The 23,047-nt window shown below is 44.8% G+C and overlaps 1 protein-coding gene across 2 annotated transcripts in view; it reads right to left on the minus strand.

Annotated features, from left to right (window-relative positions):
* The window catches only part of slc25a21 (solute carrier family 25 member 21), a 730,433-nt gene that overhangs the window by 58,976 nt on the left and 648,410 nt on the right, over positions 1-23,047 (minus strand). For both annotated transcript variants that reach the window (XM_086003353.1, XM_086003352.1), the window contains exon 5: positions 12,912-12,978. In XM_086003353.1, coding sequence (XP_085859479.1) covers positions 12,912-12,978 — 67 coding nt within the window. The remainder of the gene's footprint in view (positions 1-12,911; positions 12,979-23,047) is intronic.

A 23,047-nucleotide genomic window follows, 5' to 3' on the forward strand; every position in this document is an offset into this window, starting at 1 on the left:
TAAGCTAATAAGAGGCTTGTGGTCAGTACTGATTACAAACTTCCTCCCATATATGTACTTATGGAATTTCTTTACTCCAAATATAATGGCTAACCCCTCTTTATCAAGCTGTGAATAGTTCTTTTCCGCAGCTGTGAGCGTGCGTGAAACAAACCCGATGGGCCTTTCCGCTCCATCTGGCATGCGGTGGGCCAACACTGCCCCCACTCCATAGGGTGATGCATCGCAGGACATTATCAGCTCCTTCTTCTCGTCGTAATGCACTAACACCCTGCTGGACTGAAGTAGCTCCTTTGACTGCTGAAATGCTTTCACTTGCTCTGGCCCCCAACGCCATGGCTCCTCCTTTCTCAGCAGTTTGTGCAGGGGTGCCAGCAGCATCGATAAGTTTGGAAGAAACCGGTTATAATAATTCAGGAGCCCTAGATAGGCTTTCAGTTCAGTCACTGAGGTGGGTGCAGGTGCATCCTGCACTGCCCGCACTTTCCCTGGTAATGGATGGAGGCCTGTGGCATCCACCCGATGTCCCAGGAATGTAACTTCCTTCTCCATGAAACTACACTTACTCCGTTTCAGGCATAGCCCCGCCTCTTCCAGCCGCTGTAGCACTTTGTCCAATGTTTTTAAGTGATCCTGATCGTCACTTCCTGTTAGCAGAATATCATCTAAGTACACGGCCACCTTTGGAATGCCCTGCAGAATGGCCTCCATAGTCCGTTGGAATATTGCTGGGCTAGAACTGACACCAAATGGTAACCTGGCATACATGAACAGCCCCTTGTGCGTGTTCACCGTGACAAACTTTTTTGATTCTTCATCTAGCAATATCTGCTGATACGCATGACTCATGTCCAGTTTGCTGAATCTTTCTCCCCCAGCGAGCGATGTTAACATGTCCTCCATTCTCGGAATGGGGTACTGTTCCAGTGATGATACTCTGTTCACTGTTAACTTATAGTCACCACACACCCTTACGTTACCGTCGGGTTTCAATACCGGGACTATTGGTGCCGCCCAGTCTGAAAATTTCACTGGTTCTATTACTTTGTCCTTTAGCAGGCGATCTAGTTCTGCCTCAACCTTGGTTTTCATTGCAAAAGGTACCGACCTTGGTTTAAAGAAACGAGGCGTGGCATCACTGGCTACATGAATCTTGGCTGTGGCTCCCCTTAAGGTGCCCAGTTCGTCCTTGAACACTAACTCATGCTTCATCAGCACTTCTTGCAGTGCCTCTGTACTGTCCTCCATTTTATTCATTTCCTGCCAGTCCACACTCAACTCACTGATCCACTCTCGCCCTAACAGGTTTGGCCCTGACCCTGCTACCACTACCACCGTAAGCTCTTTGGTGACTCCTTTGTGTTCCACTTGTACTTCGGCCGCCCCCAAAATGTCCACCTTCTGTCCTGTGTAGGTTTTGAGACTAATGGGGCATGTACCTAGCTCTGGTACTTTTGCTTCCCCCCATAGCTTGGCGTACTCAGTCTGCGACATTATGGTTACACTACATCCGGTGTCAATCTCAAACTTTACTTGACCTCCGTTCACTATCAAATACTGAGTGAGAGGGAGTACGTTGGGCCTTGAAGTGTCTATACTGTATATAGTGAAAACCTCCTCACTAGACTCACCAGACTCTTCCTCCTCTTGTATGTAATTTGCCCGCTTTGTGTACTTCTCCCTCCCCCCTTTAGCATGCTTTGCCCCTTTAGCACTGCTTCTCTCACTCACTGCCCTTTTACAGACTTTCTTTAAGTGCCCTATTTTTCCACAATTGTGGCACTTTGCCTTTGCAAACCTGCAGTCCTTTGCATAATGGCTCGTCCCGCCACATCGGTAGCAATCCCCAACCCCGACTGGTGGACTTTTCGCGCCAGCTTCCATCTTGAAAACAGCTCCTCCCACTGGTTTACTCCATTTCTCCTTGCTCATACTGTTTAAGTCCTTAATGTCCTTGTTAGCCGTCTCCATGGCTTGTGCTTTTTTAAGTGCCATCTCAAACGTTAATCCTTCTTCTGACAGCAACCTTTGCTGTATACTGTCGTCGTTAACTCTGCATACTAGTCTGTCCCTTAACATGACTGTGAGCGTATTTCCAAAATTACAGTCCTGTGCGAGCTTCCGAAGCTCCTCCACATACTCAGTAATGCTTTCTTCCGGCCTCCTAATCCTCGAATTGAATTTCCATCTCTGTGCTATTTCACTAGGTTTCGGATTGAAATGATTCTTTAGCAGACTCACCAACTCGTCAAAAGATTTTTCTCCTGGCCGCTCCGGGCTCAGCAGATTCCTCATCCGTGTATAGGTTTGCACTCCCACACAACTCAGTAAAATGGCCCTTTTCTTTTCAGCACTGTCCACCTCGTTTGCCATAAAGAAATGGCTCAGTATTTCACAATACTCCTCCCAAGATTGCGACTTGCTGTCAAAAGGTGCCACGGAGCCTACCGTTCCTGCCATCCTTGGAGTCCGGTCACTTCAGCCAAAAAATCAAACTCCGTTTCGACTCCCGCGGCCTAGCTTCGTGCTTTTCCGACTAGTTTGCTAACCAACCCGAGCACCTCTTCCGAATACTCCCTAACTATGACTGATCCACCAAAACATTTCCATCCTTTATTCTCGTCGCCATATGTGGTATCTTGAGGTGGCCATAGATGGAGACGGACACAGGTTAACTCCGTAACATGGTTTAATCAACACTTGCACATAAAAGCTTCTGCCATGAGGCAGCAAAAACAAAGAGTACAACCAGTACAGATCAGACTTAACTCAGGAGACAAATTGCCATAGCACCACCTGGTGGATCAGGTTACTCATAACCTCCCAGGTTACTACATCATCCATTGTTCCAGCATCGTCCTGCTCAGAGTAGACTAAAGTCAAGATGCAGCTTCCTGCACTCTGTCAACCCTCTCAACTCCAGTGTGAAACAGTGGAGAATTAACGCCTGGAACATATCTATAGAATAAGACACATCATCTAGATATCAAATCTGAGGAGCATCTCCCAGCTGGAGGTTCTGCACCGTGGCCAATCTAGCAAAACCTCAATCACTTACGCACTGGTATTGATTGTACAAAACAATATTTCAGTGAATGAGTGGTCAATCTATGGAACAGGCTTCCTAGGGAGTCGGTGGAAGCAGTTAGTATGGATTCATTCAAATGCAAATTAGATAGATTTGTTTCAGAAATGTTTATATGACTTGAATTCACTAATTAAGCCTCATAACATCCATTGCACCGTAATGACCGGGGTGCATGACAGAGCTGTATACAATGTAATAGGTTACCACCAGCATCACCAGCAAAAATTCCTGCTACTCCCAATTCTTTAATTTTTTTCTCATGTTGATAAGAAATAAATCTGTAAATGCCCATCATGGGAACATATTGTAACAGCTACTTTTGACATTTGCCTCCATTATCCACTGAAATAAATGCCTGACTATATGAAGGATAAGTAGCTTATTATATATTTTTTCCAAACAGAAGTACAGCAACACATGACTGGAGTCATATTTTGCTAATGGCAGGGGCCCATTGCTGGTCATTAGACACAATGATGATGGAAAGAAAAATCGTGAGGGGTGTATAACGGGCGGCCAATCCAATATCACCCATTTCAGACCTCCATCAAAATTGAAAGTTCTGCCCAAAGTGACAAGCAAAGTGATTCCAGCTATCACAGAAAGTAAAATGCCAATACTCATCAGTTACCAATAAATGAACACCTCTGTAGGGAAGACAGCTGGAATTGGGCAACTGGTTATCTCCACTGAACTGTCCAGGTCCTTTATACAGGCTTATTCCTTTCCTTGAGCACCAGCAGTAGCATCCAACTGTTGATACCAAGGTGTGTGCGTGCAAGTTCATTTTTAACTGGAAATTTAATTAATTAATTCTAGTTAACAATTAGCAGTTGAAATTTCAATTTACCATTGACAAAAACACTATTCCAAGTTCCACTGTTTTCCAGTAGAAAATCCAGCTCATATTATTTTTTATATTCGTAAGCCATTTCCCAGTTGTAGGATGTAAAGCTTTTTTCAGCTGATGAGCTAGTCTCACTTTCCAGAGACTAGTCCATCAGATGAAATATATTAATCAATATGACTTTGTTGATCCACAGTGGTCTTCAATCCTTGGCATCCTTTGCTTCCCTTCACTTTACAGCTGTAAAGCACTGAGGGAAAAGCACACTGATGCAGGAAGGAATATATCATGTTATCAACAAAGGAGGCTAAGGTTTCTTCTAACACAGAGGAGGTGGGTCCCAATATAAACAAAATTACAAGGTGAAAGGTACAGAAATCTGATCTGCTATTTTTCAGAAAAAGGAATAACTCTTAAAAATAAATGTGTTTCCAACAGTATTAGTTGACTTTTAAATGCTAGTCAGTTGGCATTGCAAAAAGAATATTAAAACCTGTTAGATTTAGTGAGGTGACTGTTCAAGTGGAATTAATGTATAATTAGGAGGTATCAAGTGCTGTATGTTACTGTAAAGTCTCTTAGAAATTTGTCTGGAGGAACAGAAATACTTTCAAAGAATATGACAATTGATTGCAGACATGTATAGGGTTAGGCCAGTATTATCTTGGAAAAATTAGAATAATCATAAAGGACTATGATTGGTAAATCTGGCCCCGAAATTCGCCCCTTGCAAACCAACCCCCCACCCCCCAACCGGGCACTGGGGCATGCAGCAAGTGATCCGCCAGGAAAATAAGATGGAAAGTTGGGAACATTCTGGGGCTATATAAAAAGAATGAAAAACCAGCAGAACAGCTCTTCGCTCCTTTTTCCTGATGTTTGCAGCTAGGGAAACGGGTGGCCCTTGGGGACCAAAGTCAGCAAAATTACCCCTTAATAACATGCTTGGAAATATGTGACTGCACTTTACTTATTTTTATATGGTTTTTGTACGAAATTGTAAAAACTTAAAACACAATGGCCCAGAAATTCGGGGCTCCACGGTACTCACCCGTAGGCCCAATGGAAGGGGTTCAGAGGTGGAACGCGCACAGGAGAGGCAGCGCGTGCGCATCGAACTTACGGTTTTTTTCCGGGTTTTTCCGGGAGGGTAAGTCTCCAGGAGTTACACAAGGCCTGCTTTTAACAAGGTAAGTGGTGAATTAATTAAAATTAAAACATTTTTTCCACAGGTTTATTAATTTTAAATACTTTAAAAAATGGTAAGTTTATTTTTAGCTCCGTTAGAAAATGTAATTAATTTTTTCAAAAATTTAAATTATTGTTTAAAATAGTTATTTTATATAATTTATAGTTATTTTAAAAATGTGATGTTTTTTAAAATTTATTTGCAGTTTTAGTGATGTTTAGGGGCTTATAATATTTATAGGTTTGACAGCTCTTCCTGTCAAACTTATGAATGAAGCATTCCCTGCTACCATTGGCTCTCCATGGCCCACGTGATCACAGGGGACGCATCGAACTCACTGCGCCCCGGGATACGCAAGCACTGCGCGCCGGCAGTTGGAGGAGGCCCAGGAGCGAAATCCCACGCGGGCCCACAGGACAACGGCCGGCGCGCTAGGTAAGTGCACCTCCGACCCGAATTTCTGGGCCATATATGTATAAAATAGTACATAAAATAGACTTAATGGCACTGGCAGAAGAACCAGAGGGGAGATGAGGACAATTTTTTTACACAGCGAGTTATGATCTGGAATGCACTGCCTGAAAGGGTGGTAGAAGCAGATTCAATAGTAACTTTCAAAGGGAAAATTGATATATACTTGAAAAGGAAATATTTGCAGGGCTATGGGGAAAAAGCAGGGGAGTGGGACTAACTGGATTGCTCTACCAAAGAGCTGGCACCAGCACGATGGGCTGAATAGCCTCCTTCTGTGATTCTGTGGGGGTGATTTTGCCAATGGGGAGCTTTTGGTGGCGGGACTCCCACTTGTCGGGTTTCAGTCCCGCCTCCATTAACTTCTGGCCAACCCATGCTATTTTCCCTTGGTTGATCTCGTTAAGCCTGCCCAGCGGGTTTAGCAGGCCAATTAAGGGAAAGCTGGTTACTGAGAACGTCAACGTATGATGTTTCATCTGTCAAAAATTTTTGACAGATGAATTGTCATCGTTTGACAGCTCTGTGAAGCAGTCAAACACTGACATTCTCTGTAGTTTGATGAGTTCTTGAATTCAAGTCCGCATCAAACCTCTTTTTTCTGCAGAAATTAGATGGTTGTTGCATTGGAGAATGCAATGGCCATCTGTCATCTCTACCGTGGAGGTGTGAGACTCTCCGCATACACACCGATTGAAGCCTGCAGGAAGAAACAAAGGTAAGTACACTTTTTCTAACAGTTTGCACTTACCTCAGATACTCACCACTCCACACTTGCACCCATCGCTCACCTTCACAATGCACTTTTGGACCCCTCTGACCCCCGCAGACCCACTGCTCACCTAGGTGACCCTGGCAGGCTTCGGAGCCTTCGGGAAGCCCGCACTTGTGTGGGCAAAATGGGAATAATCCTATTTTCTGCCTGTTAACTACCTGTTAACAGGCAGTTAAGTGGATCCCTTCCCGCCTCCAAGGAGAGGGGACCTGGCGCGGGACAGCTACCCGCTTCCTGGCAAGATGGCATGGAGGTGGGTTGGGGACGGGTTGAACATCCGCCACCAAATTCTGCCATTTTCCCAGCAGTCCCGCCTTCAAACCCGCCTCCCCAAGGCTGGCAAAATCACCCCCTATGATCCTAATTTTTCCAAAATTAATTTCTCCCGAAACAGGAATTTTATACAGGCAACACAATGCAATATTAGAAAATCTTATGGTTGCACATACTGCTGTCTACAAAATCTTACTGCTTATTCTTACGTTTTTGTCATACTTTTGTGTCAGTTTTTGACATGATAAATTTCTATATCCACATTTATAGTGGAAACTGCCGATAAACATGTCACACTGTAATTCCACCCTCCTGCTAGTGGTGGCGCTGCAATGCTTCATTTCTGCATCAATTGAATTACCGCTGTGTGCCCCAGTCCAATTATACTCTAATCCTGCTTAACCTGAAGATTACACTTGGTCTTGACTCCCCATGTGAAACACCATAGAAGATCAATTTGTATAATAAAAATTGCATAAATACATAAAACTTTTAATACTTAAAACGTTTAAAGAGAAGTCTTGACAGATAGCTCCAAGTTTTATGCTTGGGGGTGGGGGCGGCATTTGCGGTAGGCCAGTGCTTCCGTCAGTCTTGGAAATATCCCCCTGCCCTGATCATATATTTGGCCATGGGATCATTTGCATGCTAGAGGTGGACTCTAGCCTCCAATAGGGAGCTTTGCCAGAATCAGGGTGGAAATCAGTAGTGGTAGGTCATGGAGGCCTGTCACTGTGTGGGGGATGCCATTAAAAAGTTTAAAAAAATCTTAAGTGTCAGCCCTCACTACCAGCGATAATTTCCTTGTCCCTCCGCTAACCTTTGAACGCTGGGGCCTAAAAGGTGGGTTCTGCATCCAGCATTTGAGCCAAGCAAATGTGGGAATATGGTGGAGGCCATGACTTGCCTGCTCCCCAAGTGTAGAAAGTCCCCAAGTGTATTTCCGACCCCATCCATTCCAGGTCAACCGGAATACTGGTGAAACAGGGCCAGAAAGCCTAGAGCGTAATGCTTTAAATACAATAAGTGAAATGGTGGGGCCTGAAAATCTGTGGGCCTTTGATTCCTGGATCTGCCTGCCAGTGACTGCCTGTCAGAGGATGTTGGGATCAGGGGAGTGGGAGTGCTTGCCCTCCCCTCCTAAAACAATGCAGGAGGAAGCTCATCAGCCTTCTCTATGTGGCAGTCCAAAATATCCTGAGGAAATCTTTCTTCCCTTGGGAGTCTCAGGCCTGGGCCCTACATAGGCCCCATTTCTGCTTTCTCTCAGCATACACAGCACACCAATGTCCCACCAGGTCGGGGATGAGAAACACCCAGCCTGGGAGTTCCTGGCAAAGGTCACGCACTCTCTTTTGCTGATGGCCTTCTTTGGGGTGAGTGGGGGCTCTGCCTGTCTTGTTTTACACACTTTGTATAAAAATAATAACTTGTAGGACAACGGAGTATTACAGTTTAACTCTTTTAAGAAGCATTAGGTCTGTGATCTTACTCATACAGCACCATGGGGAAAAGCCTGGCATTAGGACCCCTAGCCTGGGTCTTCAAAACAATAGTAGTCCTTACAGATGCCTGCAGGCCAATGACAACTCAGCATGTGATCACATGTGAATATAATAGGTATTCCTTACAGATGCCTGCGTGCCATAATTCAATATGCAAATGTTACATCCCCTTTCTTTTAAAAGAAAAATGTTATGCATTACTTTTAAATCTTTCTTCTACATAATGTTCTCGGTAGCATAAACATGTAAGTAAACTCAGCATTTAACTAGCACTGAAAACATCTCAACGTTTCAATAACGATGTACAGTTTTTTTTTAGGGCAGCGATCCGCCTACACCCTTTGACAGTTCACAAGTCAAGGATAACTCTAGGCTTGACCTCTCGTCCCGACCTTGTGTGATATGAAACTGAGCATGCTCCTGAATCGGTCAACAATTCAGGTTCAGGTTTAGGTTCAGGTAAGTATGATGTGTTTTGTGTATTGCTCTGTTCATCACAGTCTGTTGAACTGATCCTCTCGTCGGAATGACGGTGTTGTTCCTTGGTGTTCAGGAGGTGCCTGCGATTGCGGCAGTACACCTGTCCTTCTGGGGTGCAGGCGTGATACAATCACTCAGTGTCAGCTGGCTGGATGACGACTGCTGGCTTCCAGTAGTCATGCTCCTGGATTCTAACGGATTCGCCATTGTGCAGCGTCGGCAGTAGTCTAGCTGACCTGTCATAGTATCTCTTTTGGTGTTGCTGTCCCTGTACACGTTTTGCATGCACTTGCTTGCAGCTGACGACCTCTGGCTGCAGCTGCTGGTTGGTGCTTGGAAGGATTGAGTGAAGTCTGCGGCTCATCAACAGCTGTACTGGTGACTTGAAGTTGTCAACCGAGTGTTGCGGTACTCAAGGAGACTGATGTAGGGGTCTCTTTTGTCCGCTTTGGCTTTGTCCATGAGTGTTTTTGCAATCTGGACAGTTTTTTCAGCAAGGCCATTACTTTGGGAGTAATGTGGGCTTGATGTGACATGTGTGAAATCCCATGCCTTAGCAAACGACTCACACTCTATTGATTTGTATTGGGGGCCATTGTCTGAGACTAAAGTCTCTACCATGCCATACCTGGCAAAGGCTGCCTTTAGCTTGTGGATCACAGCTGCAGAGGTGGTGCTGTGAAGCTTGTCCAGTTCAAAAAATCTGCTGTAGTAATCAACAGTCACTATGTAGTCCTCGTTGTTCCATGTGAACAGGTCCATTGCCGCGACCTGCCAGGGCCTGTCTGGGATACGGTGAGGTGTCATGGGCTCTTTGACATTTGATGGGCGGCATTCTAGACAAATGGAACATTTTCCGACAATATCCTCAATGTGTTTGCACATTCCAGGCCAAAACATAATGTCACGTGCTCTTTGTTTGCATTTTTCCATGCCCATATGTCCAGCATGAATTTTTGTCAACATCTCTTCTCTGAGACTGGTAGGAATGATGATTTTCTCCCCTTTGAAGATGATTCTGTTGATTTGTGACAGTTCGTCTCTGTGGTTCCAGAATTCAGATATGCTCTGAGGGCATTTTGTCCTTTCCTCAGGCCATCCTTCATGTATGACTTTGCTCAGCAGTGTGAGTTGTGCATCTTTCTCTGTTCCTGCTTGGATGTCCTTCAGTTTTGAGTCACTCACAGGTAAGCTGTTGTACACCATGTGTACCTGCACATCCATGCCTTCACTGAGGCTGCTGTCCTGGTAGCTAAGAGACTTTCTGGAGAGCGTGTCTGCGACAGGAATGTCTTTGCCTGGACGGTGAATGATTGTGAAGTCGTACTTCTGTAGCTGAAGGATCATTCTCTGTAGCCTTGGTGAGGCTGCGGCTAGTGGTTTCCTCATGATTGACTCGAGGAGCTTGTGGTCGGATTCCACAATGACTTGTCGGCCATAGGCGTACTGGTGGAAACGCTTACATCCAAACAGAATTGCATATAGCTCTTTCTCGATTTGAGCATAGTTGATTTCACTGTCTGAGAGAGATCTGGAAGCGTAGCCGATGGGCTTTCCTTCTTGCAGTAATACTGCGCCTAGTCCGTACTTTGACGCGTCCACTTGTAGTCTGAGCTCTTTGTTGGGGTCGAAGTAGGCAAGAACTGGTCCTGGTTCTCTGGTGATTAGGTCTTTCATTTTCTGAAATGCTGTGTCATGTTGTTTGTCCCACAGGAACTCATTGGATTGTTTGAGCAACTGACGCATGGGTGCGTTGATTTCAGAGAGGCTCGGGGCAAACTTGGCTAAGTAGTTAACCATGCCTAGTACTGTCTCTAGCTCTGCGCGGTTCTTCGGCGGCTCCATCTTCTTGATGGCGGCGATTTTCTCTGGATCCGGCATAATGCCATCAGTTGAGAGGCGATGCCCGAAATAACTGATCTCGGTGGATCCGATTATGCTTTTCTCGGGGTTCAGCCAGATACCTTTCTCCCGTGATATTTGTAGCATCGCACGGAGGTTCCTGTCATGTTCCTCTCTATTCCTGCCATAGATGAGGATGTCATCTACGATTGCGACTACTCCGTCAAGGCCTTCATAGGTTTCGTCGATCTTCCGCTGGAATTCATCCTGAGCTGAGATAAGACCAAATGGTAAACGCAGAAATCAGTAGCGTCCAAATGGTGTGTTGAACGTTGTTAGCTTAGATGACTCTTCCGTGAGCTTGATAGTCCAGTATCCTGATTGTGCGTCCATTACACTGAAGTAACGTGCTCCGACTAGCTTGGGTGTGATGTCATCTAGTGTTGGTAGAGGGTAGTGAGGGCGTTTGATAGCCTTGTTCAAATCTCTGGGGTGAGACAGACTCTGAGCTTGCCTGTACGTGGTTTCTCAACCACTACTAACGCGTTGACCCACTCTGTCGGTTCTGTTTCCTGGACGATGATTTTTGTATTCTCCATGCTCTGCAGCTCCTCCTTCAGGCGACTACGTAGAGCAAGGGGTATCCTCCTCGGTGGGCAAACCACAGGGGTTGCTGCTGGGTCAAGGTGAATAGTGCATTCACCTGGGAATAGTCCGATTCCTTTGAAAACGTCAGCAAACTCCTCCATGACTGTCTGCTTCTCAACTGGTGCTGTCAATGATAGCACTGGCTTGACAAGGTCCATGTCTAAACATGCCTTTAGACCTAGCACTGGAGGTGCTCGAGTGTCAACAATGTAAAAGTCCAACATCATGTCGCTTTCTTTGCACTTGCATTTCATCACGCATGTGCCTTTTACAATGAGCTGCTCACCCCCATAGCTGGTCAGTCTGCATGAGGTGGGCTGTAGCTCACACTCATCCTTCAAGCTGTGATACTCACTCAGAGGAATTACATTAACCTGAGCTCCAGTATCTAGTTTAAACTTAAGCTCTTTGCCCTGTTTTCCTATCTCAATATCTGCAAAGGCTTGCTCAGTCTCTGAAATCTGTTTTTTCTGTGACACAGAATCAATAAACAGTTCCTCTGCATTTGGCTCTCTATCTGACATTTGGCTGTCGCTCACTGTGTGTACTGCTTTTCAAAAACAGTCCTGCAAACTTTAGCAAAGTGGTTCCATTTACACACTTAGCACATTGCCTTCCTTTGGCAGGGCAATGCTCCTTTTCCCCATGCATCTTGTTTCCATAATATCCACAGTTTTTGAAGCGTTTTATGTCTGTGTCACTAATTTTTAGAGCTCTCTCTGTTCTTTCTGTTCTAAAAACACGCTCTCTGGGCGGTATTCTTTGGTGTGTGTCTATTAACTGCGTGCACTGTCTGTTCACGCGAGCTGCTCATGGCACCGGTTATGGTTTTCAACTGTGCTTGGGCTATCTCGTGCGATCTAGCTATGTCCATAGCTTTGTCCAGCGTTAGCCCGGACCCAACATTCAAAAGTTTCTCTCTCACTTTAGTTGAATGTATTCCAAACATGATGCGGTCTCTGACCATCTCATCTTTATCTGCATATTCACAGTCTTTTACCAGCAGTTTTAACTCAGTCACGAGCTGTTCAAATGACTCACTAGCTCCTTGTACTTTCTCCTGAAACTTGTACCTAGCGAATATCGTGTTTGTCTTGGGCATCACATATGATTCAAAACGGTCAAAATAACTTTTCAGTACCTTTGCTTCATCCGCGGTGAGAGACCATGTGTTAAAAATGTCTCTCCCTTTTTCTCCGACCCACAGGAGTAGGTAGCTGCATCTTTCTTCCTCCTCTTTGCTTTTCAACGGACCCGAGAACATCAACTCCACGTGTTGCTTGAACTTGCGCCATTCTCTATGTAAGTTCAAAGATTCCCAATTGATTTGAGGCAAGGGAGCTCCAACGATGTCCATTTCAAATCCCTGTTCTGACACCATGTCTTGTTTTACGCACTTTGTATAAAAATAATAACTTGTAGGACAACGAAATATTACAGTTTAACTCTTTTAAGAAGCATTAGGTCTGTGATCTTACTCATACAGCACCATGGGGAAAAGCCTGGCATTAGGACCCCTAGCCTGGGTCTTCAAAACAATATTAGTCCTTACAGATGCCTGCAGGCCAATGACAACTCAGCATGTGATCACGTGAATATAATAGGTATTCCTTATAGATGCCTGCGGGCCAATGATAATTCAAGATGCAAATGTTACACTGCCAGGTCCCAGTGTATCCAGAACCCATCTTATTTGTTGCCTTCCGCCACAATCCTGCTGGATTTATGGCGGGAGCTTCAGCCTCACGTTTTCCATTGTGCTACAGTTTATGGACAGAATACATTGCACTTACCTTCACAGCCCTTTTAGGTGTCTCAGCTAGGATGGGAGGGAAGATTCCTTTGTAAAAGCCAAGAAGCCTAATACAAGAAAGAAAACATGTATTTCATTTTCCAAAAAAAACAACAAACCTAAATATTTTAGCAAGTTGCCATGTGGTCTGCTAATCTGAGTTTGTGAAAACAATCTTAGCTATTGATATTCCACTATCTAATATTGGTGAATATCTCCAAGGTCAGTTTGATGAAAAACTGTAACTTATTAAGGTAGTAAGTGGTTGGTAATTGCTCTTTTTATCCTCCCAGCAAAGGAAAATCTGTGATAAGTAGGTCAGTTACTGAGGTATAGCAATCTTCATTCTCTGAATGATGGTTTCCTCTTGACACTATTGTGTATTTTTTAGCTGGCAAAGCCGATTAGAAGTGAAGGAGGGGCAGGGGAAAGGAGACAGTTGTTAGTTGAGAAAAGAAGCCGGGAGTTATCTTTGCTCTCCAGGATGATTCTAGAGTAGTGGGCAGTTTTGGCAGAGGAGAGTGAGGCCTGGTAGAGCTTGCTATGGTTCAGGCACATCCAGTGATGGATGGCACATCCAGTGATGGATGGCTCAGCCAGTGATGGATGGCACATCCAGTGATGGATGGCTCATCCAGTGATGGATGGCACATCCAGTGATGGATGGCTCATCCAGTGATGGATGGCTCAGCCAGTGATGGATGGCTCAGCCAGTGATGGATGGCACATCCAGTGATGGATGGCTCAGCCAGTGATGGATGGCTCAGCCAGTGATGGATGGCACATCCAGTGATGGATGGCACATCCAGTGATGGATGGCTCATCCAGTGATGGATGGCTCATCCAGTGATGGATGGCTCAGCCAGTGATGGATGGCTCAGCCAGTGATGGATGGCTCAGCCAGTGATGGATGGCACATCCAGTGATGGATGGCACATCCAGTGATGGATGGCACATCCAGTGATGGATGGCTCATCCAGTGATGGATGGCTCATCCAGTGATGGATGGCTCAGCCAGTGATGGATGGCTCAGCCAGTGATGGATGGCTCAGCCAGTGATGGATGGCTCAGCCAGTGATGGATGGCTCAGCCAGTTACGCACCAGATATGCTCAAGTCTGCACTTCTTGGACTTGAGCGAGCATAGATGGGGTTCATGCCAGGGGAAACAACCAAGGTGGGAAACAGTGATGGTTTTGCTGGGAACAACATAATTAAGCGTAAAGGTGAAGGAATGGTTGAGCAAATCGGCAGCTACAGAGGTATCATGTTCAGTGGAGGAGCTTGAAGATGCAGTTGTAAGCGACTTATGGGAGAGTTTCTTCCAGGAGGATACAGAAGGAAGTGGTGTTAGTAGGGGATAGGGAGGTGTGGGTGATGATGGATACAAGGAAGTGGTCAGGTGGCCTTATCAGGTGATCGAGATCACAAAAGTAGAGATGCCACAGGAAATGGCAAAGTACAGGGAGTGGTTGTGAATATGGACAGGAGAGTTTATATGGAAGGAGAGGTTAATGAATTCAGGAGAGAGGGCAAGGGGAGCTGGGATGGAAATCAAAAGCATCGAGGCTAAGGATTCGCCGAGGGAGGAAAGCAACATGGATACCTTTGGGAGATAATCGGAGTGGGACTTGTGCGGGGGGGAGGGCGGATAGTAGACAACGAGGATTTTAAAGGAGAAGCAAGTGAGGTAGAAGAGGGTGAGGTGCTCAAAACAGAAGAAGGTATCAGAACAGTAGGGGAGAGACCAAGTTGTGACTTTGGAAAGCAGCAAAGCAGAGATCATTCAGTAGCATGGGAGTAGAATCCAGAGCGAGATGGGAACCAGCAGGAACAGATCAATTTCAAACATTCCCAGGCTATCTACAGCACAAGTCAGATATAAAGCTTCCTATATACTGCTCTAATGAACCAATGTGAACAAATGGGAAGTGTTGCACATAGACAGAAAAGATGGTGACGCATGTACTCCATGAATGGTGTTGAAATAACTTAAGGATGAAGTTGAAAGAGACCAGCAGTCTTATGTAGACTAAGCCCTCAATATGTCCAACTAATGCAGAGAAGTAATCAACAAAGCGAATAGAATGTTGAACTAATCAAACCAATATAGTACAAGTCGGTTGAAGTCATGCTCAAGCTGTACGGTGCTGTGGTCAGAACACAGCAAAGGATATGGAGATCATTTCTGCGTTCCCTTGCTCTGAGCAAGGAATGGCACTTGCACGGAGTGCATTATAGAAATTTGCAGGCACACCACTTGCGATTTTTCATCATTTCATGTGCCTATCAATTTATGGATAAACTAAATAGTCAAGGCTTCCCTATAAACATACAAATGGTATATGACATAGATAATACTTCACCTAATACACGCTTTCCTGTGGTAAGCATGTTTTCATTTTGATACAATCCAGTATGCAACAGGTTTATTAAGGAGGAGTCCTGGTATATTTTCTTCCTTGTGCTGTGAACTTGTGTGTGTTAGTTGTTGATGCAGCTAACTATTATTTGGTCCTTAGGTGAAGGAGTAGCACAGCCAACTGGGTAGGATAGAGAAGGCCTGATACCTGCATGTACAACCAACTCTGATGTATCTGCATCACTACCACGTGTCTCCTTCGCCTTTAGTCATGAAAGAGTCTTTGCTTTCAGAGGCAGTGTCTCCTGTCATTTGTGTAGAGCTTTGTAGTGGCACACAACTATCAGTGAGATGAGTACCAGCAACAGTTTCATTGCTGCAGGACATCTCACTAATCTAGCTTTATCTACCTTTAATTGCACTTCCACGGAATTATGTATTGATCACCTAGGTCTCTCTGTTTATCCACACCATTTGGTGTCTTTCCATTGGGTGTACGCTCATGTTCCTTGTTTTTCCTCCCAAAATGTATTACCTCACACTTGTCCACTTTAATTGCTTCTGTCACCTATCTATCCATTCCACAAATCTATCTATGTCCTGAATTATTTGATATAATCCACCTCACTGTTTGCCAAACCTGCCTACATTTGTTTTGTTAGCAAATTTCAATACTGTGTTCCCTATGTCGAAGTCCAAATCAACTACATATATATCAAGAAAACAATGGACCCAGCAGTGGCCCCTGACATACATCTCCACCCCTTCTCTATGCCAAGCAACACCTATTCATTCTACTTTTTTTTAATAGGTTTTAGAGAAGGTATGGCACAGATTCACGAGGATACTGCCTGGTATGAAGTAATACAAGTATGAAGAAAGACTTGGAATTTTTTTTCTGCGTTAGAACAATGCAGATTATGGAACAATATGATAGAAGTGTTTAAAATGATGAGAGGATGTAGTAGGAGGATAGAAGTAGACTGTAGTAGTTGAGGGGTCAAGTCTGGGGAGTCATAAATACAAGATTAAATGTAAGAGATTTAGAAGAGAGTGCTGGAGAAACTTCTTTACATGGAGAGTCGTGAGTTGTGGAATTAACTTCTAGGGTTAGCGACTGAGGCAATGCTTGGCAAAAATTTCATATTTAAGGAGAATTGAAAAATTATGGTCAGAGCTTCTGCTATCTCCTTTTTGACTTCCTTCAGCGGCCGAGACTGCATGAAGTCAGGGCACAGTGACTTATCCACCCTGAACAATACAAGTTTTTTCAATCAATGCTTTTTCTACAGTCATCTCTAACAATTATTTCACATCCATCTCTGGCACATCTCATTTTGACTTCCACAATCGTTTGCTAAAAAAAGTTGCAAAATATTTATTTAATATATCTGCCACCTGAGTTTTATCATATGCCTCTCTTTCAGTTTCATTTTACCTTCCACGGAACTGTATCCTTTGATATATTCCCTTTCACCTTATAGGAATGTAGCTATGTTCTTTTTTTGAAAGGGAGTTGCACAGGTACTTGAGGATGAGGAACTTACAGGGCTACGGAGAAAAAGCAGGGACGTGGGACTAAGCACAACTGTTCTTTCAAAGAGCCAGCACAGACACGACAGGCCGAATGGCCTCCTTCTGTGCTGTATGTTTCTATGATTCTATTTTGTACTCTATCCATCTCGTATTTGAAGATTCCCCACTGCTGATTTAATGTCCTATTTACTAACTTTTCTGCCCAATTAAGTTGGGCTAATTCACTCCCAATTTAACAGAACTTTGCCTCTGCCATTTCCTAATCCTTGTTCATCATTCTGTTCTATTTTCACATTGAACCTAGCTATGTAGTGATCTCTATTACCCAACTGTTCTCATATGTTATTTGTTCTGCTTTAGTTCCCAGAACTAAATCAAGAAATGTTTCTTTCCTCATTGGATTTGAAACATACTGATCAAGGAAGCAGTTTTGGATGCATTCTAAAAAAGAAGCATTTTCCACTTTGATCACATAAACTACCTTTATCCCAGTCTATCTTGGGATAGTTAGAATCAACTGATATTGTTGCCCTAGTCCTTTTCTGTCTCTAGAGGCATCACACAAGACACAGGCAGAAGCTTGAAGAAGATACCTCACAACACCTGGCATCACTCAGACAAACTGTCGCAAGCACCGGCAGAGCTATAGGATTTAAGTAGTGAATTTGCAGGGAACTGAGCACAAACGAGCAGAACCAAGTGATGGTGACAGTGGAGAAATAGAACCTGCACAGCCTAGTGATTGAACCCTTTAGGGGCTGTTTATAAAAGAAGGTTGTTATTTGAGCACATTGTTTCCTGGAGTCCTTTGAGTCTGTTCAAAGCACCCCACAAGGTCTGGTGATGGCTGTGGAGGCATTCACTAGCTGCAATCTGTGCCTTCATGAAGGAGACCTTGTTAGTGCTATCGGCTCACTTGACTTCCTCACTGGACAAATGCTGATATCTACTTAGTTAGGGTTTGCATTCTGTTCTGGCTTTGCTTCACCCTCCCCCTCCATGGATGTGCGAAGTTATATTTCAAAGTTGTACAGGAGACAATGATGATCTTGTCGACTTTGGCAGGGCTGCATTGTAAGGTTCCCCTTGACCTATTGAGGCCACTTTGCTTATGTTAGGTGGGCTCCTGGGAGCTGAAGGAAACTGTCTATGGCAGTTCGCATGTGCTTGTTGCAATGTAATGTGACCAGCACCCTCAATACTCGCCCCAAGCAGATTTTTTTCCAAAGTCTGTCCTCAAATTGCGTTAACCCATAGATGATTAATTTTGTAGACAGCAGCAGCCCTTTAAATTGTAGAAGACCCCCTTTTGTTGCTAGGGCACAAATGACAAGAAAAATGTCGTACAATATATTACTGTAATTTGCAAGTCTTCACAATACACGTGTCCATATCCAGATTGATGTCCCCTGTCATCTGTGGTGGAAATCCCAAAATGGCCTGGGCAAGCAGAGTGGCTCTTGTAGAATTTCCTGCAGGTTATCCACTGGAATTACCCCAGGGAGCCAGTGTAACTCCAGTGGGAAATCCTCACCATCAATTGTGAAGGGCTATTTAGCCATGGAGTACTGGGTCTATGTCATAAAAGCACTTTAACAACTGCTCCTTGCTGCATCTAAAACTGACAACCTCCCCCGGGTAAAAGCTGCTTCTAGAATAGACACGCCACCCTCCACCTCAAGTAAAACGCTGCTATGCCAATATTTTTCCAAGCTTTTTCCCCATACCAGAAAAGGGGAATGTGTGCTAGTTATGGGTTAAGTATATATGTTGAGCTAGTATTGAAACTACAAAATTGGGCCTTTATGAGCAAATTAGTTATTAAGAAAAATTCAGCTAAAACCTATGGGGTTGAGTTTCTGCTTATTTCTGCTAGTTATACTAATGCACCAATGAAACTAATAAATGATTCAGCATAGTGTTTGATGTAAGAAAACTACTAGGCACTTGGTCAGAGTATTAAACAAGGCTTTAATCGACTGTTTCACAACATGGAAGTCTAGTTATCCTTCACTAGTTCCTGTTTACAAAATGTCCCTGTGCAAGCTGGGCCCATGCCTGAGTATTTATACACTCCCTGGACAGTGCCACCAGCAGGCCGCCCAGTATATTTCATAAGTCATTTCTACATGAATGGCACAATTTATGTCAGTGTTTATTTTCAAAAAAGACTTGCATTTATATAGCGCCTTTTACAACCACTGGACATCCTAAAGCACTTTACAGCCAATGAAGTATTTTTGAAGTATAGTCACTGTTATAATGTAGGAAATGCGGCAGCCAATTTGCAAACAGCAATGTGATAATGACCAAATAATCTGTTTTAGTGATGTTGATAAAGGGATAAATATTGGCCAGGACACTGGGGATAACTCCCTGCTCTTCTTCAAAATAGTGCCACGGTTTATTTTATGTCCACTTGAGAGAGTAGATGGGGTCTCGGTTTAACGTCTCATCCAAAAGACGGCACCTCCGACGGTGCAGCATTCCCTCAGTGCTGCACTGGAGTGTCAGCCTAGATTTTTTGTGCTCAAGTCTCTGGAGTGGGACTGTGAACCCACAACCTTCTGACTCAGAGGCACGAGTGCTACCAACTGAGCCACAGCTGACACTTTCATTTAAGTAATTTTCAGTGATTCAGTTAAATAAATAAATCTGGAATAAAAAGCTAGTATCAGTCATAAAAACCCATTTGGTTCAGTAATGTCCTTTAGGGAAGGAAATCTGTTGTCCTTACCTGGTCTGGCCGATATGTGACTCCAGACCCACAGGAATGTGGTTAACTCTTAACTGGCTTCTGAAATGGCCTAGCAAGCCACTCAGTTGTAACAAACCGCTATGAAAAATAAGAAGAATAAAACCGGATGGACCACCCAGCATCAACCTCGGCACCGGCTATGGACACGACAGTGGCACACCCAGCCCAGTCGACCCTGCAAAGTCCTCCTCATCAACATCTGGGGACTTGTGCCAAAATTGGGAGAGCTGTCGCACAGACTAGTCAAGCAACAGCCTGACATAGTCATACTCACAGAATCATACCTTTCAGCCAATGTCCCAAACTCCTCCATCACCATCCCTGGGTGTGTCCTGTCCCACTGACAGGATAGACCCACCAGGGGTGGCGGCACAGTGGTATACTGTCGGGAGGAAGTGGCCCTGGGAGTCCTCAACATTGACTCTGGACCCCATGAAGTCTCATGTCTTCAGGTCAAGCATGGGCAAGGAAACCTCCTGCTGATTACCACCTACCGCCCTCCATCAGCTGATGAATCAGTACTCCTCCATGTTGAACACCACTTGGAAGAAGCACTGAGAGTAGCAAAGGCACAGAATGTACTCTGGGTGGGGGACTTCAATGTCCATCACCAAGAGTGGCTCGGTAGCACCACTACTGACCGAGCTGGCCGAGTCCTGAAGGACATAGCTGCCAGACTGGGCCTGCGGCAGGAGGTGAGAGAACCAACACGAGGGAAAAACTACTTGACCTCGTCCTCACCAATCTACCTGTCGCAGATGCATCTGTCCATGACATTATTGGTAGCAGTGACCATCGTACAGTCACTGTGGAGACAAAGTCATGTCCTTACCCTGAGGACACCCTCCATCGTGTTGTGTGGCACCACCACTGTGCTAAATGGGATAGATTCAGAACAGATCTAGCAGCTCAAAATTGGGCATCCATGAGGCGCTGTGAGCCATCAACAGCAGCAGAATTGTATTCCATCACAATCTGTAACCTTATGGCCCGGCATATCCCTCACTCTACCATTGCCATCAAGCCAGGCGACCAACCCTGCTTCAACAACGAGTGTAGAAGAGCATGCCAGGAGCAGCACCAGGCGTACCTAAAAATGAGCTGCCAACCTGCGGAAGCTACAACACAGGACTACATGCATGCTAAACAGTGGAAGCAGCATGTTATAAACAGAGCTAAATGATCCCACAATCAATGGATCAGATCAAAGCTCTGCAGTCCTGCCACATCCAGTTGTGAATGGTGGTGGACCATTAAACAACTAACGGGAGGAGGAGGCTCCATGAATATCCCCATCCTCAATGATGGCAGAGCCCAACATGTAAGTGCAAAAGACAAGGCTGAAGCATTTGCAACCATCTTCAGCCAGAAGTGCCAAGTAGATGATCCATATAGGTATCCTCCTGAGGCCCCCACCATCCACCCCCATTGTCGTCCTGAAGACCTGTGCTCCAGAACTAGCTGCGACTCTAGCTAAGCTGTTCTAGTACAGTTATAACACTGACATCTATCCAGATATGTGGAAAACTGCCCAGATATGTCCTGTCCACAAAAAGCAGGACAAATCCCATCCGGCCAATTACCGCCCCATCAGTCTACTCTCAATCATCAGCAAAGTGATGGAATGTGCCATCGACAGTGCTATCAAGCGGGACTTTCTCACCAATAACCTGCTCACCGATACTCAGTTTGGGTTCTGCCAGGACCACTCAGCTCCAGACCTCCTTACAGCTTTGGTCCAAACATGGACAAAGGAGCTGAATTTCAGAGATGAGGTGAGAGTGACTGCCTCTGACATAAAGGAAGCATTTGACCGAGTGTGGCATCAAGGAGCCCATGTAAAACTGAAGTCAATGGGAATCAGGGGGAAAACTCTCCACTGGCTACAGTCACACCTAGCACAAAGGAAGATGGTTGTGGTTGTTGGAGGTCAGTCATCACAGCCACAGGACATCACTGCAGGAGTTCCTCAGGGCAGTGTCCTAGGCCCAACCATCTTCAGCTGCTTCATCAATGACCTTCCCTCCATCATAAGGTCAGAAGTGGTGACATTCACTGATGACTGCACAGTGTTCAGTGCCTTTCATAACTCCTCAGATCATGAAGCAGTCCAAGCCCGCATGCAGCAAGACCTGGACGACATTCAGGCTTGGGCTGATAAGTGGCAGGTAACATTCGCATCACAGAAGTACCAGGCAATGACTATCTCCAACAAGCGAGAGTCTAACCACCACCCCTTGACATTCAACGGCATTACCATTGCCAAATCCCCCACCATCAACATCCTGGGGGGTCACCATTGACCAGAAACTTAACTGGACCAGCCACATAAATACTGTGGCAACAAGAGCAGGTCAGAGGCTGTGTACTCTGTGGCGAGTGTCTCACCTCCTGACTCCCCAAAGCCTTTCCACCATCTACAAGACACAAGTCAGGAGTGTGATGGAATACTCTCCACTTGCCTGGATGAGTGCAGCTCCAACAAAACTCAAGAAGCTCGACACCATCCAAGGCAAAACAGCCCGCTTGATTGGCATCCCATCCACCACCTTAAACATTCACTCCCTCCACCACCAGCGCACCGTGTCTGCAGTGTGTACCATCTACAAGATGCATTGCAGCAACTCGCCAAGACTTTTTCAGCAACACCTCCCAAACCCGCGACTTCCACCACCTAGAAAAACAAGGGCAGCAGGCGCATGGGAACACCACCAGCTCCAAGTTCCCCTCCAAGTCACACACCATCCTGACTTGGAAATATATCGACGGTTCTTCATCGTCACTGGGTCAAAATTCTGGAACTCCCTCCCTAACAGCACTGTGGGAGTACCTTCACCACAAGGACTGCAGCGGTTCAAGAAGGCGGCTCACCACCACCTTCTCAAGGGCAATTAGGGATGGGCAATAAATGCTGGCCTTACCAGCAACCCCCACATTTCAGGAACGAATAAAAAAACATTTTCAGCTGTATTAATTGCACTGCACCAGGTTACCACTCTTAAATACATTATGAAATACTTTTTAATGTAAATAAAATAAAATAAAGGATTACATTGTATTACGTATCCGACTGTGATGATTCATGGAAGATTTTATGTTTGTGATTACGCAAATGAATTTTAGCATAAACTTGAAGCCTAACCTAACCAGTCCAATTTCAAGCACATTCTGGGCACAATTGCAGAAACTCTACCCCATGAAATCTAGAATGAAGAATAGAATGATTTGGTTCATGTGGGAGCTACTGTAACTTATATCAAAAATATCTGAATAATATATTTGCAAATTAAATACCAAATCTGATACAGCAGGATGAAAATATGTTTCTTTAAATGATTCACCCCTTGGTTAAGCCAACTATTGAAAGAAAGTGCCTTGAAAGCATTTTTTTTCAACAAGCCTGGAGCATTAATCGTTCAACAAAGAATGGTATGTTGAAGACCCACATTAATGAAAATAAATGAACAGTTACTTTATGCAAA

This window comes from Somniosus microcephalus, chromosome 12 (assembly GCF_052327205.1).
Source record: "Somniosus microcephalus isolate GS21.2 chromosome 12, FLI_Smic_1.0, whole genome shotgun sequence".
NCBI classification, from domain to species: domain Eukaryota; kingdom Metazoa; phylum Chordata; class Chondrichthyes; order Squaliformes; family Somniosidae; genus Somniosus; species Somniosus microcephalus.